The sequence below is a fragment of the Anolis carolinensis genome, chromosome 4, assembly GCF_035594765.1.
Source record: "Anolis carolinensis isolate JA03-04 chromosome 4, rAnoCar3.1.pri, whole genome shotgun sequence".
Taxonomy (NCBI): Eukaryota; Metazoa; Chordata; class Lepidosauria; order Squamata; family Dactyloidae; genus Anolis; species Anolis carolinensis.
In genome coordinates, this window is record NC_085844.1 from 175086185 (window position 1) to 175102877 (window position 16693).

A 16693-nucleotide genomic window follows, 5' to 3' on the forward strand; every position below is an offset into this window, starting at 1 on the left:
TTCTTTGTGTCTGGGAGGGGCAAGGCTTCAGAGCAGTCCTCTGCTCACAAGGACTGGTTTGTACTGGATCTGTATTAAAGTCTCTATGGAAGGAAAGGTCAACTCCAAATCTATTTAATTGGTTCAATTCCTTTGCTGTCCATATTTTCATAGCAGCACACAAATATACGTTCTGGAGAAATGGCTAACTGGTTGTTATTTATTTTTTTAAATGTACCACCAGCATTTCTTCCTTCCTTCACTTTTTAAAACTGTACCACTTGCATTAAGCTTCCTTCTTTCCTTCAAGGTGTACTGTCTTTCTTCTAGGAACATGTAAGGCACTGCATTTTACTATGCTCACGGGACGTGAGCATCCATGGATTTTGGTATCTATGGAGGGTCCTGGCACCGAACCGCAGCAGATACCAAGCACCGACTGAAAGCCACCATTGGATAATGGCCAAGATGTCAAATAGTCATCCTCCAGCCCCACCTTCTGAGCCCACCCTTCTAAGAAAGACTAGAGCCACTGTAAAATAAGGTCTCTGAATCCCATCATAGTGGGTCCAGTCTGCATGCGGTGACTCTTACCTCCCCCAAGTATCCTGCCCACATCCTCAGGTGGCATTGGATGCTCAGAAATGCATCCAATAATACTGGGCCATTTTATCTGCACTATAGCACCATAATGCACCAGTGAAATGTCACTTTTGCACTATAATTCAGTAGCTATTTTTTTAAAGTGAGAATATTTATTTATCGTGTTAGAAGCAAATTGAGGTTACAGTTATAATGTATTTTAAAAAACACAAGCAAAGTTAAAAACTTGACATTATACCAGATTTCCTTTGACCAGAAGCTGACTACTTCAGGTGTTTCTGGAGTTGCTGTGAGAAGGTTCTCCACTGTGCATGTGGCAGGGCTCAGGCTGCGTTGTAGTAAGTGGTCTATGGTTTACTCTTCTCCACACTCGCATGTTGTGGACTCCACTTTGTAGCCCCATTTCTTAAGATTAGCTCTGCATCTTGTGGTCTGTTCTGCACCTTCCAGGTTGCCCAGTCTTCTGTGTTCCCAGAAGGAAATTTCTCATCTGGCCTGAGCCATTGATTGAGGTTCTGGGTTTTAGCCTGCTACTTTTGGACTCTTGATTTCTGAGGTATTCCTGCGAGTATCTCTGTAGATCTTAGAAAGCTCTAAGTCAGTGGTTCTCAACCTGTGGGTCCCCAGATGTTTTGGCTTACAACTCCCAGAAATCCCAGCCAGTTTACCAGCTGTTAGGATTTCTGGGAGTTAAAAACCAAAACATCTGGGGACCTACAGGTTGAGAACCACTGCTCTAAGTTTTCTAAGTTAAAATGAGAAGAAAACACATTATTGAAAGCATAGGACCACCTCAGCAAACCATTCCCTCATTTTAAAAAACACCTTGGAAGATCTGTAATGCAGATCCAAGAAATTGCTGTGAACAAAAATTTGTATTATATAGTTTTTAGAAACCAAATGCATAATTCATTCTAGGCTTGAAATTCTAGAGTATTAATTGTAAAGTACAGATATTATGGATAGTTCATCAAAGTGCAATCAACTCTCCCAGTTCTAAACTATTCATTTTGAAAGACATACCATATCTCCACACTGTGTTTTTAAATACAGATACATCTTGCATGGGGCATAAGGGTAGTAGGATTTCACTAAGTTTTGTGTGAGAGAGTATGCACCCACTGAACCTATCTGCAGTCCTTAAGGTTACAAAATTTGAACATTCCTGGTTTAACTTTAATATGCTTCAGGAGAGGTTTATTCAAATGGGCCCACACTCTGCTATCTACACCTTGTATTGGCCTCCCAAGTACTTATATCAGTTCCTAGTATTCTTTGAGGCCATCTATAACTGAATATTGCAAACACAAATACAAAGAATTAAATGGTTTGCAGATTTATACAGAACTTTTTCATTTATTCATAAACCCAGGAACTATACTGCATATACTATAAAAATTCCAGCACATAGTCTGTCAAAGCCCTATGCTGCCCCCGCCCCCCAAACACAGGACTTATTTCAGAAACCAAGCAGCTCGGTAGTAATTGTAGACAACTCTGAAGCCTTAATGTAAAGTGGAAAGAGGCTCATTTTTATGCCGAGCAAATACGGTTCCTCTCTCCTTCTGTTCTGTTCTCTTCTTCCTGCAAATGAATCTTATGGGTTCTATACCACTGCTCCTTAGTGACAAACAATAATTATTTTGTCTGCCTGTTTTCTCTGCTTCACTAACCAAATAATAATTCTGAACCAGCAAGTTGACAGTGGAAGGAATGACAAGTGTTTTCTGTGCTCCTCCCTTGGCAGACACCGTGTGAATCAGCTAAACCAGAAATACAGGTGAAGAAAGAGGTGGAGGAAATGCAAACAAATTCAAAGGGCAGAGAAAGAGAAGAAACCAGGAAAATGAAAGCTGTGCAAGTTGTTATTTGAGGGATCCTGGAGCACCAGACAGCTTTTCTGGAGGGAAAATGGAGGAAAATGAGGTGGACATTGATACTCTGATCGATGAAATGGATTACATTCCAGGTCACTTCCATCTTGATATGAACTTGAATTTTGAGTCGACTTCCCCTATGAATTTCCAAGGAAGAGATGTGAAGCTGAAACGAGAAAGTCTTATCTATGAGCTAGAGTCTGAAACCAGTGCTCAGCAGTATGCCATCAGGAACCTCCTTGGGGTCTTTTCTTTCTACCTGGAAGAGGTACAGAAAGCCAAAGAGATTTTTCTGCACATCATTCATGAAGAGCCCGAGAACCTGAACGCTTGGGCCAACCTGGCCTATGTTTATGACAGACTGAACGATGAGCATGAAGAGGCAAAATGTACAGAGAACCTCTCCCGCTTAATGGGCTTAGATACAGAAGATGGGGTTCAAGGGAACCCCCAACTCAGAATGGCCCGTTGCTTGGCTGAGCAAGGTTATGCATATGCCTTTGATGTTGGGCTCGTGAATGAAGATGAGAAGGTGGAGAAGCTGACTGCAGGCCTCATTCTTTATGGCAAAGCTCTTGCTTATGGGAAGCAGGTAGGTAGGTGAGATAACTCATTTTTTGGGGAGGGGAAGTGGAACTGCTGTCAGATACTATTAGCCCTCCATGATTGCATGGGGTACCCCATGAAAATGGAAATACCATGAATAAAATGTGCCTTTTTTTAACCTGAGAGGAGGAGCCCCCAGTGGTGCAATGGGTTAAACCCTTATGCCGCCAGGACTGCTGACCGACAGGTTGACGGTGTGAATCCGGGGAGAGCTAGAGCTCCCTCTGTCAGCTCTAGCTCCCCATGCGGGGACATGAGAGAATTCTCCCACAGATAGTAAAACATCAAACATCCGGGTGTCCCCTGGATGACGTCCTTGCAGACGGCCCGTTCTCTCACACCAGAAGCAGCTTGTAGTTTCTCAAGTCGCTCCTGACATGAAAAAAAAAAAAACCCTGAGAGAACAGTTCCCTAGAAATCTGGATCTCCAGTGTGATGCTGTGGTCAATGTCCAGCAGAACTTGACCACAATGTCGCACTAAAAAACCTAGAAAAAACTTTTAATCAAATCTGCAAATAAAATTGACAAAGGTCAAACTTGCAAAGGTGGAGGGCTGACTGTATATTGAGCCAATAGAGAGAAAGGCAGAAAATATACTAAAATAGATTCACAAACACACACAGACTCCTCATTACTTCTTTATGGGTGTACCATGCCCGCCTTCTCCCTGGAAATATTATTGTGCCTTACCACATTTCACAGATAAAACTAGAACCACATCAAAGTGTGGTCAAAATGGCAAACAGTATTGACGAGGAAGAACACACAAATCAGGAGAGGCTGCAAGAGTTGGCTTGTGCTGGGGAGGACAAGGCTTCATTCCCTATACTCATCTTCCCTGCCACATTAATTGACTCTCTTGTACTTTGAACTCAGTTTGCAGCAACTGAAAACAAAAAAGGGAAAGTAAAGGAAGAAAGAGAAAGAGGAATATTTTAAAAGTAGCTAAAAAAAATGGAAGCGCTAAGGATTAATTGGGACTGTCCCTTCCAAACCAAGGCAGTTGAAGGATATGCTGTGTGAGTGCTAAACATTTCACAGCAATTAAGCATAGCTGCTGAATCACATAGAGTGGCCAAAGAAATGGGAGAAGGGAAGGTCCATCAAGAGAACAGGAAAGAACTCTTCAGGCATCTGAGAGCTGATTGTTGGACATTCCCTGCCCCAGGTGATCTGGTGAAAAGGCAAGTTTCATTCCTCTTAGGACCTCATCACATTGATGAGGGGCAGTGGGGGGATTCACCAGTCTCTGTGGCGAATCCACAGGCAATCTCATCTCCCTGCACTGCCCACAGGGACGTTTCTCCATCACGCATGGGAAGAGTCACTGTGCGGCTTCCCCCACACTGGCCCATTGTTGCCTACAGAACACGGACTAGCCTCCCGTGTTCTAGGCGGAGTGTCCTAGGATGCTTACGGCACAGTTCATCTATGTAACCCCACTGAAAATGAGTGTGCATTGTGTAATGGATGGCATGGGCCCCCATAGATTAAATGTGCTGCAAGTGTCCTAGGATGCTTGCGAAGACCCCTGTGATGAAGTCCTTAGTATCACAGAATCACAGTGTTGGAAGAGACCACATGGGCCACCTTGTCCAACCCCTTGCCATGTAGAAAAAGCACAAAGCTTCCAAAGAAGGAGCTTCAACCACACTCCGAGGCAGATAGTAATTTCTTACTAAATGTAGGAATATAGATCCCAGTACAGTTTGTTCTTTCTAACAGCTTTCTGATAATAGTGGTTTTGTATCCCAGTCTTTTTAGTTCATGCTGTCCAAACAAGGGTGCAACCTTTGCTATACTCAGTTTACAATCTCTTGCAGCAGCAAGCCACATTAAAAAGGCAGGTGGTTAAGACTCAAACTCTGTTTGCCATACCAAAATGTTTACACGGAGAGGTTGGTCTGTAGACAAACAACTGTGGAGGACTCCAAACCTCTTAAGAAGTCAGAAAAAAAAGGGGGGGATAAAAATAACTACGTTCTTAGGAACACGAAACATAATAATGGTCACTTTGGGTATCATAAAAATCTTTCCTTTCAAGCGCAGAACATTCTATATTGAAGATCTGCTTTCTATCTGGTAGTTGTTCTTGATTGTCTTGCAATGTCACCCAGTTAAAATCATAGTTGATTGAACCCACAAGATCAATTGAATAATTTAACAAGAAATCTAGAAAAAGGCTTTAATTTCTACATCAGATTAATCAGAAGAAATTCCATAAATTTCAGTGCAGCTTGTCCACAACAGAATCTTCAGATGAGCTCTCCTGGGTTAGATCAAGGGCCAATCTAGGCCACATCTGCACTGACCACTTAGGGCATTATAGATGTAGATCAGTTTCACAATGGCCAAATGCTGCATGGGACTGATCTGAAGTCATTTGAAACATCCTTAACGCAACCTTGCTCTGTTAGCCAAAGTTGGGGAAAAGTCAGAATTGTCCCCACTGCAACTTCCTGGGCTCGGGTAGCTTTGTGCTAGACTATTCAGATCCCTGAAGCTATTTATCAGTGCTGGTATTTGTAAGAATGCAGTGACTATTTTCATCCAATATTTCAGATTCCTTTGGAGGAGAGAAGAAGTTGGTATTTCACAATGACCACACTGCATATCAGGTAAGAAGGGAATGCAGTAGGGGGGAGGGCGAGTAAAGTGAGGCATGAGAGCTGCAAGTGGCCCCCAGGGAATTTTTTTCAATAGCCACAAAATGTGCCCTACGAAAGCATGGGGCATTTTTGCCATATTTGGAGAGGGCTGTGCTATTTTAGGACCATTAGGTTTTTGTTTTTTTGTTTTGTTTAAAAAAAAACAATTGTAAGTTACTTCTTTTCATGTCCTGTCCTAAAGAGTCCTCTTCTGGACCTAAATTGCAACATAAGTACAGAGGGTGAGGTGTTGGGAATACCCTACAACATGTCAGATGATATATGGCAATGGTTCTCAATCTGTGGGTCCCCAAATGTTTGGCCTTCAACTCCCAGAAATCCTAACAGCTGGTAAACTGTATGGGAGTTTTCTAAAGTCTAATAGGCCTTCAAATATAATGAGCATCTCCATTTTCAAAACCTTGAAACCAAAAAAAAGTATTAGCTGATGAATGTAATGCGCAGTGGCAAAAAGTGCACTCTTTTTTAATTTGGCCCCAAAAAAGGTGCACATTACAGTGGTTGCATGATTCCATTTCCTTCTTTAAAAGCAAAAATGTTAGAACACCAAAGCTTCCAGCAATGGAAAATAAAACTGCGAGGTGCATCTATGCTGTAGAATGAGTCCACTTTAACTGCCCTGGCTCAATGCTATGGAGCCATGAGGACTGTAGTTTTACAAGGTCTTGAACCTTCTTTGCCAAAGAACGCTGATGCCTCACCAAACTACAAATTCCAGGACTGCATAACATTGAGCTATGATCATTAAATTACAGGTGAGATTCATCAAATAGGAGCTCCAGGTGCTCCTGAAGCAGCTCCCCCCTTTTGATTTGGCTCAGTACTAAACTTACCGCATCACGCAAATCTAATGCACACCCTCATTTTGACGAGGTAATTTAGCCCAAAAAAGCATCAAATTTGAATAAATAGGGTAGTTTGTGAATGTACACACACAGTAAATAACAATGGTTACTTTCTTTGCTTCAGATTAGATGGGATGAGGATGAATAAGGGAAATGATGAGGCAAAAAGGTTGCCAGCCTTCAATAGAACCCTGGTTTTGGTTCAGCAAGTCCTGAAGTCCTCTCATCTACATTACAGAGGTAGGAAAAATCATGTAGGCACGTTTGAGCAATAATTTGCATGATCTACAAATGGCATGAAATCTGGCATGCTCCCCCAATCAAATAGTCCAGGTTTGTGGCTTAGCTCCCAAATAACTGTTTGCACAAAAATCTCAATATTTTTTTTTGTTTCTGCAGCTCTCACAAATGAGGAGGCAGGTCCTCTTTATTTTTAAAACATGGCCTAATTCATTAGCAAAATGAGGTCATAATACAAGGAGGAAGACTCAAGTGTATGAGCTTCCTTTGCACAGGCAATGAAACACCTTGGGACCATTTCTTCTAGGGCCAGCATCCCATAAGTGGTATATGCACACATGTGTCCTTTTTTGAATAGGCCACATTTTGTACCTACCCTCTTGCATCTCATTCACCCCTCCAAGCAACAAAGCCTTGTGCGAAGGAGGAGGTATCTGGACAAGGAGGACAGCCTCTAATCTTTCTGCAATTCACAAGAGAAAGAAGTAGAGGAACACAACTGTAATCATTACTCTATTTCTTTCTCCTCTCTTGCAAATTACAGGGAGATGAAAGGTAGACACCAGCCACATTCACATGGGCAAGATGCTTTGGGCTATTTTTGTGCCTGGATCCTTTCTGAATCAAGTGTTCAGATTGTCCGGTGCATCCCTGTGCTGGCTTGTCCGCTTGTCCACTTACTTCGCTGATCCTGGAGCTCCCTGCAAGAGCCTGGCCATCATAATCACTGCTGCTGCTGTCAGAATGAGTGTCCACACAATCAGCAAGGAGAGGGTTGAACGACCTTCCTTATTCTTGGTGGAGACATGATGGTGCAGACATGATGGCCAGCTTGCAGGGAGCTGTAAGGTTGGCAAAGAGCAGCAGTAGCAACATAGGGACAAGTCACCCCTTTCCCCATAGTGATCAGCAAGGAAAAAGCTGATGGTGACTGTGTTCATCTAGAGCAGTGAGTCCCAAAGTGGGGACTACCGCCCCCTGGTGGGTGCTGCAGCAATCCAGGGGAGTGGTGATGGCCACAGGTACATATATCTTTGTTTACTTGCTATAAAAATTTTAGAAAAATTATTTCCAGAGTTCTGAGTAATATTTTTTCTGGAAAGGGGGCGGTAGGCCAAATAAGTTTGGGAACCACTGATCTAGACAGTGGATCAGGTTAAAACAAAACTGATCCTGTAGCTCTCCAAGTGTTTTGGTCTTCAGCTCCTAGAATTCCTGGCCATTGGACAAGTTGGCTAGGACTTCTGGGAGTTGGAGGTCCAAACATCTGGAGGGCCACAATTTTGACACCTCTGCCTGGAGTTTTATGCAAACTCCAGAGTATCCTCGAATTTTGCCAAAAGCAAAGCAAATTCAGGTTAGAATAATAAAATCATAGAGATGGAAGAGATCCCAATGGCATTCAGTACAACCATTTGCCATGTAGGAATATACAACCAAAGCACTCCCAACAGATGGCTGTCTAGTCTCTACTTAAAAATCTCCAAAGAAGGAGTCTACAACATGCTTCAAGGCAGTATATTCCACTGTTGAACTGCTGTTACTATCAGGAAGTTCTTCCTAACATGTAGGTGGAATCTCTTTTCCTGCAATTTGAATGCATTGCTCCGTGTCGTAGTACCTAGAGCAGTAGAAAACTAGCCTGTTCCCTCCTCAATGTGACATCTTTTCAAATATTTAAACATGGCTAGCATATCCCCTCAGCCTTTTCTTCTCCAAGCTAAACATGCCCAGCTGCCTAAAGCGCTCCTCATAGAGCTCAGCTTCCAAACCTTTGATCATTTTGGTTGCTCTTCTCTGGACATGTTCTATCTTGTGAATATCCCTCTTGAATTGTGATGCCCAGAACTGGACACAATATTCCAAGTGAGGTTTGACCCAAGCAAAATAGAGTGGGACCATTAATTAAGAGCAGAAATGTCCCAGTGGATGTCCCTGTGGATCATGTAGACAGCAAGTGCTGGATCTGAGGTGATTTAATTTTTTTGGCAATGTACACAAGCTCACCGTTACCAAATCACCTTCCTCTTTAGAGACATTGAATGATCAGAGGAATGGCCCAATGGAGCTTGGCTGATGCTGTTGGCAGCACACAGCTACGAATGCTTCACTTGTGCTAGACTGTCTCTAGTTTATTCTAAGTGTGTTTGGAAATGAAGTGTCATTTCTAGTGTGACATCCAAACCCTTTCACATGCATTGGATTATAATTTTCATATCCCTGAGACAATATCGCCTGACTGGAGATGATAAAAAATTATTGTCCAACATATACAGTGAAGATTAGGTCAAAGAAGGAAGTTTTATCATTGACCAGCTTTGATTTAATTTGTTCTCTTTGTTTAGCTTTGGCCTGGTGTTACCTTGGGATACTTCTAGAAAGGAAAGAATCATTCTCAACGACCCCAATGGGCATTCATGATTGTGGTTACTCTGGAACGGAACCTCTTGATTGCTTTGGAAAGGTAGGCTTATATTAGCAGGATAAATATGGGCTAAATAAATCATAGATGGGAAGGGGCTTCACGGTGGCTGCTCCCAGACTTTGGAATTCCCTCCCTGGCACTGTCTCTGCTTGTCTTTTGTAGTCAGGTAAAAGCATTTATCTGCTACCAGACATTTGTAAAATGATGAGGGTAGAGCTTTTTAAAGTGGTGTGATTGAAATTTTAAGGCAGGTTTAAAGTTTTAATATATTTATTATGTAACTTGTTTTTCAATTTTATATTGATATTTTATTGCATTCACATTGTTTTTAAATAGCATTATTTTATATTTATTGTAAGTTGCCTTGAGTTGCTATATTGGGAGAAAGGCAGAATATAAATAAATAGATAACATTAAGGACATTGATAACATTAATAAGTAGCAAGTTAGAATAATTTTGTAATCTGGTGGAGGTTTTTTTGTCAACAAGACTTATGTTTTTAAAGTAATAGAAAGAGTGGGTGTGATGTTGCCTGTTTGGTTGTAGTATTCAGTGATGGCTGTGCCAATCTCGTTAATCATTAAAAGATATAGCGCCTTTGGAACTAAGAGAGAGAAATTGCATGCATATGTTTTTGTGGACTGTAGTCCACTTCATGAGATGCACGGAATGACATGTACATGTACAGAATAATGAAAATGCAAAACATGCTAGTGTGATGATAGGAATCAGTTTAACAATGGTTACAAAAAGTAAGTAAAAGAAAAAAAGTGGGAGAGAGTGTCTACATGCAATCATAGATCAGCAGGTGAACACATGGGCAGTGATAGAAACTTTTTGTTTAGTCCAGGTACGGGCAAACTTCGTCCCTCCGGGTGTTTTGGACTTAAACTCCCACAATTCCTAACAGCCTACTGGCTGTTAGGAATTCTGGGAGTTGAAATCCAAAACACTCGGAGGGACGAAGTTTGCCCATGCCTGGTCTAGTCCATTGGAATGGATGTAGGAACAGTAAATTTTTGTCATAAAGCAAGAATGAGGGAAATCTTTTTGCATGTGTAGTTGTGATGAAAACTAATGTGTGTGTGTGTGTGTGTGTGTGTGTGTATGTGTGTGTATATATATATATATATATATATATATATATATATATATATATATATATATATATAGTGTCATGAAACTATTCACAAGCCATTGCTAAAGAAATAGAATTTGTGATCATATTAATTCATATGTTTCTAAACTTTTAAAAATGGTTTTGTTCAAAAAGGTGACCTGGAGGTTCAAAATGAGATGTCCAAGAATATTGACATGATCTGCAATTAAGACACCACGCTTTAGGAGAGTCTTCCCCAACCTGGCACTTTCAAGATGTGTTGGACTACAAATCCCACCACCTTCAGGGAGCAGTTGGATTTGCATGCATTTGGAAAGAGCCGGGTTGAGGAATGTGGCTCCTTGTCATGTTTCATTTTCTCTGTGTTTTTCTGTGTCCTGTGGTTTCAGAAGCAAACATGAATTATTAACAGAACAGCCAGTGAAGATATTAAAATCTTCACTATTAATGTACATTGGTTAGTTGTTTGAACTCACTAAAGTTTAATGGAAGTGTGTTAAACATGTTCTACAAATATTCTAATCTCCAAAATAAATATTTTGCTGCTTATATACAGAGTAAAGGGCAATTGATCAGCTGTTATGTAACTTCTGTCTTATCAGTTCCTTTTTGGCAGTTTGTGTTCTTAAAGCTTTTGCCCAAAAGTTAGAACTGTATATTTTCCTTATATTTATTTATCTGAATCTTTCCTTTGGTTTTATTATTCATTCATGCATTCATTCTCCACATATCTAGCTTTATTTTATCGACATAACACTTACTGCATGTATGGCTACTATATTCTGCAAAAAACATCTAGCCTGTGTGATACTTAAACAAAAGCTTTCATGAGTTCTGAAGTAAGCTTGCAGAGTAGAAAAGCAGGTAAATACAAGTACATTTTGAAATGTGTGTTGAAGGGTCCTGCACCCATAATAGTTGTTTAAAAGAGGAAAATTCAATAAATATTCTTCTCATGGAACCATGTAACAAGCGACACCTGCTGGAATTCCCTCTTCTACACAATCATTTGAGGCCCCTTCCACACAGCTGAATAAAATCCCACAATATCTGCTTTGAACTGGGATATATGGCAGTGTGGACTCAGATAACCAGTTCAAAGCAGATATTGTGGGATTTTCTTTTTTGATATTTTGGCTTATATAGCTGTGTGGAAGGGCCCGAAGATGCAGAAATCCATTCCAGATTTCAGCTTGATGGCTCAAGTGTCAAGAGTCAGACGCCAGTTACAAAACAGAGTTTATTCTGAAGATAAGCCAAAAAATAACATAAACACAGGAAATATCCTTGAAACACTTCACTTATCAGTGTTTCGAGAGTAGATTGGACAATAGTAACTCAAAAACGAGCCACGCTAATTTCCCATGCTGGCATTCAATAAAAAACTAAATAACGCTTCAATTCAGCTTTGGAAAACAAATAGAGTTAATTGCTGGAAAAATAAACAAACTAGAAAAGCAGTAAAACTGCTTCCACAGTGCAGCTAAGCCGAGAGCCTCAAAGGGATGATGAATAGCCGTCGTCAGAAGAATCCAAGGTCAGGTCAGGAGGCAGCAGAAATTCCGAAAGACAAACCAGTAGTCAGAAGCCGGGAAAAGTAGTCAGTCAGAGGGCGAAGACAGAAGCCAGGTCAAATACCAATCCAGAGTCCGAAGAGGGTGCAGTCATCCAAACCAGGTCCACGAAAAGGCACAAAGATGGTATCAGCAGATCCGAATCACAGTCCAAGTCCAGCACAGAGATCCCAATGGCAACTCAGCAACACCTTGCCACACGCAAAGTGCAGTGGCCAAACATTCCCATTTTATTCCCCTTCCTCCTGGGTGACCAAACACTCACACCCAAACACCAGGTGTCCCAAATCTACTCAGAGTCTGAACTCCACACAGCTAGAGCTCGTGGATCTGGAGTACCTAGCAATTCGTCGGAGTCCCAATCATCCTGCCCACACTTAGCCCCATGAACACTTAAAGAACCATCCTCCCTTCTCCAAGCATCCCAATTGGGATCAGCTCCTGCAGAAACCCCAGGTTCAGAAGTATCCATAGACCCCAAATCCCCAGACATCTCCGGTGGCTGTGCCCATTCAGTGCCCGCTTCCCCAGCCGCCACCTGTTCCTCAGCATCCATCTCCCCATCTGAATCTTCCTCAGAAGATCCCCCATATAGCTCTCTAAGTCGCTTCCTGCGCAACTCCTCCAGTGAACCCTCATCACGAGGGTTTTTTCTTCCTCTTCGAATTCCATCACCATTAACCATAATCCCCGAAGGCGCAGTCACAACATCAAGTTCTGCCTGTGATAGTGGTCAGATTACAGATATAATCAAATAAATGTCTTCTGTTTCTGGCCCATGAATCAACAAAGGAGGTAGAAATTCACTATTGGAAAAAATGTCTTCTGGATTGTTTGCTTTTTAAGGCCATAGAACTAGCAAAGGATAGTCCACCTGTTTTAAACCGCCTGGCAAAAATCTTCCACTTCCTTGGCAAGCAAGAGATGGCAATGGCTGTCTGCAACATGGCCCTGGATGTCCTGCCAGATCCAGTACTCAATTGGCAGGCCTACTGCATGCATGCCAAGGTAAGTACTTCACCATGAAAACACTGTTCTTATAATAAACAAATCCTTTTTCTATGGGAATGCCTTTAAGTAGAATTATCTTAAATTTGGTGGAGGGATGTGGCATCAGAATAATATTTTCTGACAGTTTTAGTGTGGATGATCACGTTAATGCAGTGGTTCTCAACCTGAGGGTCCCCAGATGTTTTGGCCAATTCCCAGAAATCCTAACAGCTGGTAAACTGGCTGGGATTTCTGGGAGTTGTAGGCCAAAACACCCGGGGACCCACAGGTTGAGAACCACTGTACTAATGGGTGACTAGGCATGGTGACTTTGTATTGCCTCCAGTTGTTGTGTCCATTCAATTCAGTCTTTCACTTTGACAACCTTTAGGTGATCCTATCATCAAAAGTTTCTTGGCGGAATGTGTTCCTAGGGCATTTGCCTTCCTCTGATGCTGAGAGTATGATTTGCCTCAGTTCACTCAGTAGGTTTCCATGACTAAGTAAAGATTCAAACCACGGTCTTACTGTTCTAGTCCAACACTCAAACCACTACATTGTACTGGCTTTCACTACCTTTAATATCAAAGCACTTTGTCTCTTATTCACAGTTGACAGAGAAACAAGGAAAGGATATGTGTCTACGTCTCACATCTGAACTTCACTTAGACCAGAATGGGCATGCAGCCTTCAAGACCATTTTGGTATCACCAAGGGTTTCCATGCCATTTTGGTAGAGGCATCTTTTTGCTCTCTGTTGGGCAGTAACCTCTCCTCAAGCCTCTGGGAGAGAAACTGTTGGTCATTTTGCCACATTTGGGGCCATCCTAAAATTTTTCATGCCTCAAGCTACGTTTCTTCAGCCTGCCTGCTCAACAGTTGTGTTTTGAAGAAAGGGCTAAATAGGACAAGCCCCCACCCTGGTAGCATTCAGAAAGAGCTTGAAAACCTGGCTCTTCACTCAGGCCTTTGGATAAAGATTGCTCATCCCCATAACAATCCTGTATCTGTGACCATTCTTGTACCGGTTTGCACTTTTTACCTTTGTCAACTTGATGTAGACACAGGGTCTACTCCCATTCCAATTTGCACTTCCAAGAATTTGCAGCACTTTATCAGTCACCTCGTGTTTACAGTATTTATATGGTGCACCTTACCCAGTCTACTTTTATAACCTCTCCATTTTAATCCATGTTTTTATTAGTTCTTGTCATTTGTTTTTATTGGCTAATGTTTAAATTTTTATAATTGTGCATGTCTCTTGTCTATTGTTGTGTTTCATATTGCTATTGTTTTTATTTGGGCATGTAAGCTGCCCTGAGTCCCCTTTGGGGAGATAGAGGCGGGGTATAAAAATAAAGTTGTTGTTGTTGTTGTCCAACATTTCACAGATGAAAACAGGGACATCCATGTGAATTGGTAAGGTGGGTGGCTGAAAAACGAAACCACGATTAAAAGGGTGTTGTCAAGCGCAAAACCTATTCATGAGGAAGAAATCATAAAACAATTGTGTTTGTCTACTGAATTATGTACATAAATCCAGTGTAAGCAGTTCATTAGAACATCTAATCAAGCAAATCTGTAGCACTGCCTTATATTTCTTAAAAACCTGAACTGATCACCAGTAGCAATGTAGGGTTTCAGCAATAATATAAGATTAAACATAGAATGAGAGAGTGCATGTCCGTTCAAGTCTTCTATCAACTAATGATGAATCAATTAATTCCATAGGATTTTATTAGGCAAGGGTTACTCAGACTGGATCTACACTGCCATATAAAATCCAGATTATCTCTTTTGATAATCTGGATTATATGGCAGTGTAGACCCAGCCTCAGAGGTGGTTTTGTCAATTCCTTCCTCTGGAATATAGCCTGTTGTATTCATAGGAGGGAGTAAAGAAAACTCAACCTTTGTCTCTGTTTAGATTCTAACTAAGCTGTATTTGCGTGACTTGGAACGTGTGAAAATGGGCTTGGGAGGAATGCCAAACCAGAAGAACCTCCTAGATGCCAAATCTGATCTTGAGAATGTCATGAAAGTACACCCATGCCTCAAGACTTACTTTAACCTAGGCCAGGTGAGTGAAAGCCTCCACTTTGCCCAAACCTTTTCACTGTTTTTATTTTTTTAGTTTATGGGTGTTACTATTTCTGCTGTACTGGTTATTACTGTATTGTTGTGCCATTCAGTTAACCTCTTAACAATCTGTGGATGCTCATTTTTTAAAAATTGCAACTCTGCCTACCTGTGTGATCAAGGTGCCAAAAGAAAGTATCCACAAGTTAGAAAAGGCTGAAGCAAATAGAAGCAATTTGCTTCTGTCCCAGTGTACTGGGAAAGGTAAGATTTTGCCCCTTCTCTCATCTCTCCATTACGCCCCATCATCACTGCCATATAATGCAGTTTGAAACTCATATAAAGCAATGTAAATGGGGTCTAAGTTAATTGAGTAAAAGCTAATTTTGCACCTTGGTTGTTGCAACTGAATTAAACTGAAGACAAAGGGGATAAAGTGGGAGGAGAGAGAAATTGAGACATTTTAGAAGCAAGACTAAAGGTGCATCTACACTGTAGATGTAATGTTTGACACCACTTCAAGTGCTGCGCCTTAATGCTACAGGGTCATAGCAGTTGTAGTTTACAAAGTCTTCAGTTTTCTCTACCAGAGTGCTGGTCCCTTCCCAAACTACAAATCCCAGGATTCCATAGCATTTAAAGTGGTGACAAACTGCATCAATTATCCAATGTAGATAAATCCCTAGAAGGTGCAACTTTTTCATCGTTAGGTTTAAGGTTCATTGCCATTTCTTCTAAAGTTCTTTAAATATCCTATACTTTCTTTAAAATGTTATTTTCTGCATGGTGATGAACTATTTTGGTTCTTATGACAGAAACAGCATGGGCATTCTTAAGTAGTATACCTATGCTACTTAAGAATAGTGTGTGTTTTTCATCTTTTTCTCTGCTTCCTTTCTAGGTATATTATTACATGGGAGTGGATGCTATCCAGGAACTTTTCCTTGTGGATGAAAATGCCCTGAATAATGCCCTCATGTTTTTTGCAAAAGCCATGGAATTTGACATGGGAAATGTCTTGCCTGAAATCCAGCTACTGAGGGGGAAATGCCTCCAGCTAAAAAATGAAGAACTGAATGCCATTGAATGTTTCAAGCAGGCAGTCGAACTGGACGATGTGGGCTCAGTGCATACGGAAAGTTTCCGGTGCTTAATGGAATTGCTGCTTGTGTTGTTCAACCAGAAGAAGATAAATACAGAGATGCTGATGAAGGAAGTGGAGTTGTGGGTGAAGAAGGCGGAGGAGAAATATCCCAAGCAGCGTGTTCAACAGGAACTCAGGCTGGTTTGTCGCCATCACACAGCAGAGGTGCTGGAACTTTCCAAAGCCATGGTGGCTAAAGGGAAGACTGAGTTGGTGAAGCTGCTCTTTGAGACCATGAAGTGTGACTTTAAGAAAGGCAGAATGAACGAAAGGTCGCTCTCCTTTTGATCAGCTGATTTTGTAGTCATATCATACAACCACATTTTCACCAAGCTCAGAACTTTACTATAATTCAGTTCTGCTCATAACTGGAAAAAAAGACTATTTAAAATAATAAGGACTATATAATACAATCTGATTCTTTTAGAGCATCGAGAACATATTATTCTATACTCATGGATGAAGAGAGATATGTGTGCTCTAACATCCAGAAATGTCATTTCATGTTTATTATTCACTAGTAAAAATACTTGGCTTCAA

General features: G+C 41.2%; 1 protein-coding gene across 3 annotated transcripts; it reads left to right on the plus strand.

The window, feature by feature from the left end:
- The first annotated feature begins 26 nt into the window (after positions 1–26).
- Positions 27–16693, plus strand: ttc22 (tetratricopeptide repeat domain 22). 3 transcript variants are annotated; one of them, XM_003220154.4, is made up of 8 exons: positions 27–97; positions 2330–3051; positions 5629–5684; positions 6705–6820; positions 9166–9284; positions 12787–12948; positions 14858–15010; positions 15911–16693. In XM_003220154.4, exons 2-8 carry the CDS (start codon positions 2494–2496, stop codon positions 16439–16441), a joined length of 1695 nt encoding a protein of 564 aa, XP_003220202.2. In that variant the 5' UTR covers positions 27–97; positions 2330–2493; the 3' UTR covers positions 16442–16693. The 3 variants fall into 3 exon arrangements, with proteins under 3 accessions (XP_003220202.2, XP_062834351.1, XP_062834350.1); XM_062978281.1 differs by having other exon boundaries at positions 37–56; XM_062978280.1 differs by lacking the exon at positions 27–97 and adding an exon at positions 808–920.

Bases quoted from the DNA above. Each gene is read 5' to 3' on its own strand.
- ttc22 (XM_003220154.4), top strand. From the start codon at position 2,494: ATGGAGGAAAATGAGGTGGACATTGATACTCTGATCGATGAAATGGAT. The intron at 5,685-6,704 runs GTAAGAAGGGAA...TCTTTGCTTCAG, and splicing joins ATGACCACACTGCATATCAG to ATTAGATGGGATGAGGATGA. The intron at 6,821-9,165 runs GTAGGAAAAATC...CTCTTTGTTTAG, and splicing joins CTCTCATCTACATTACAGAG to CTTTGGCCTGGTGTTACCTT.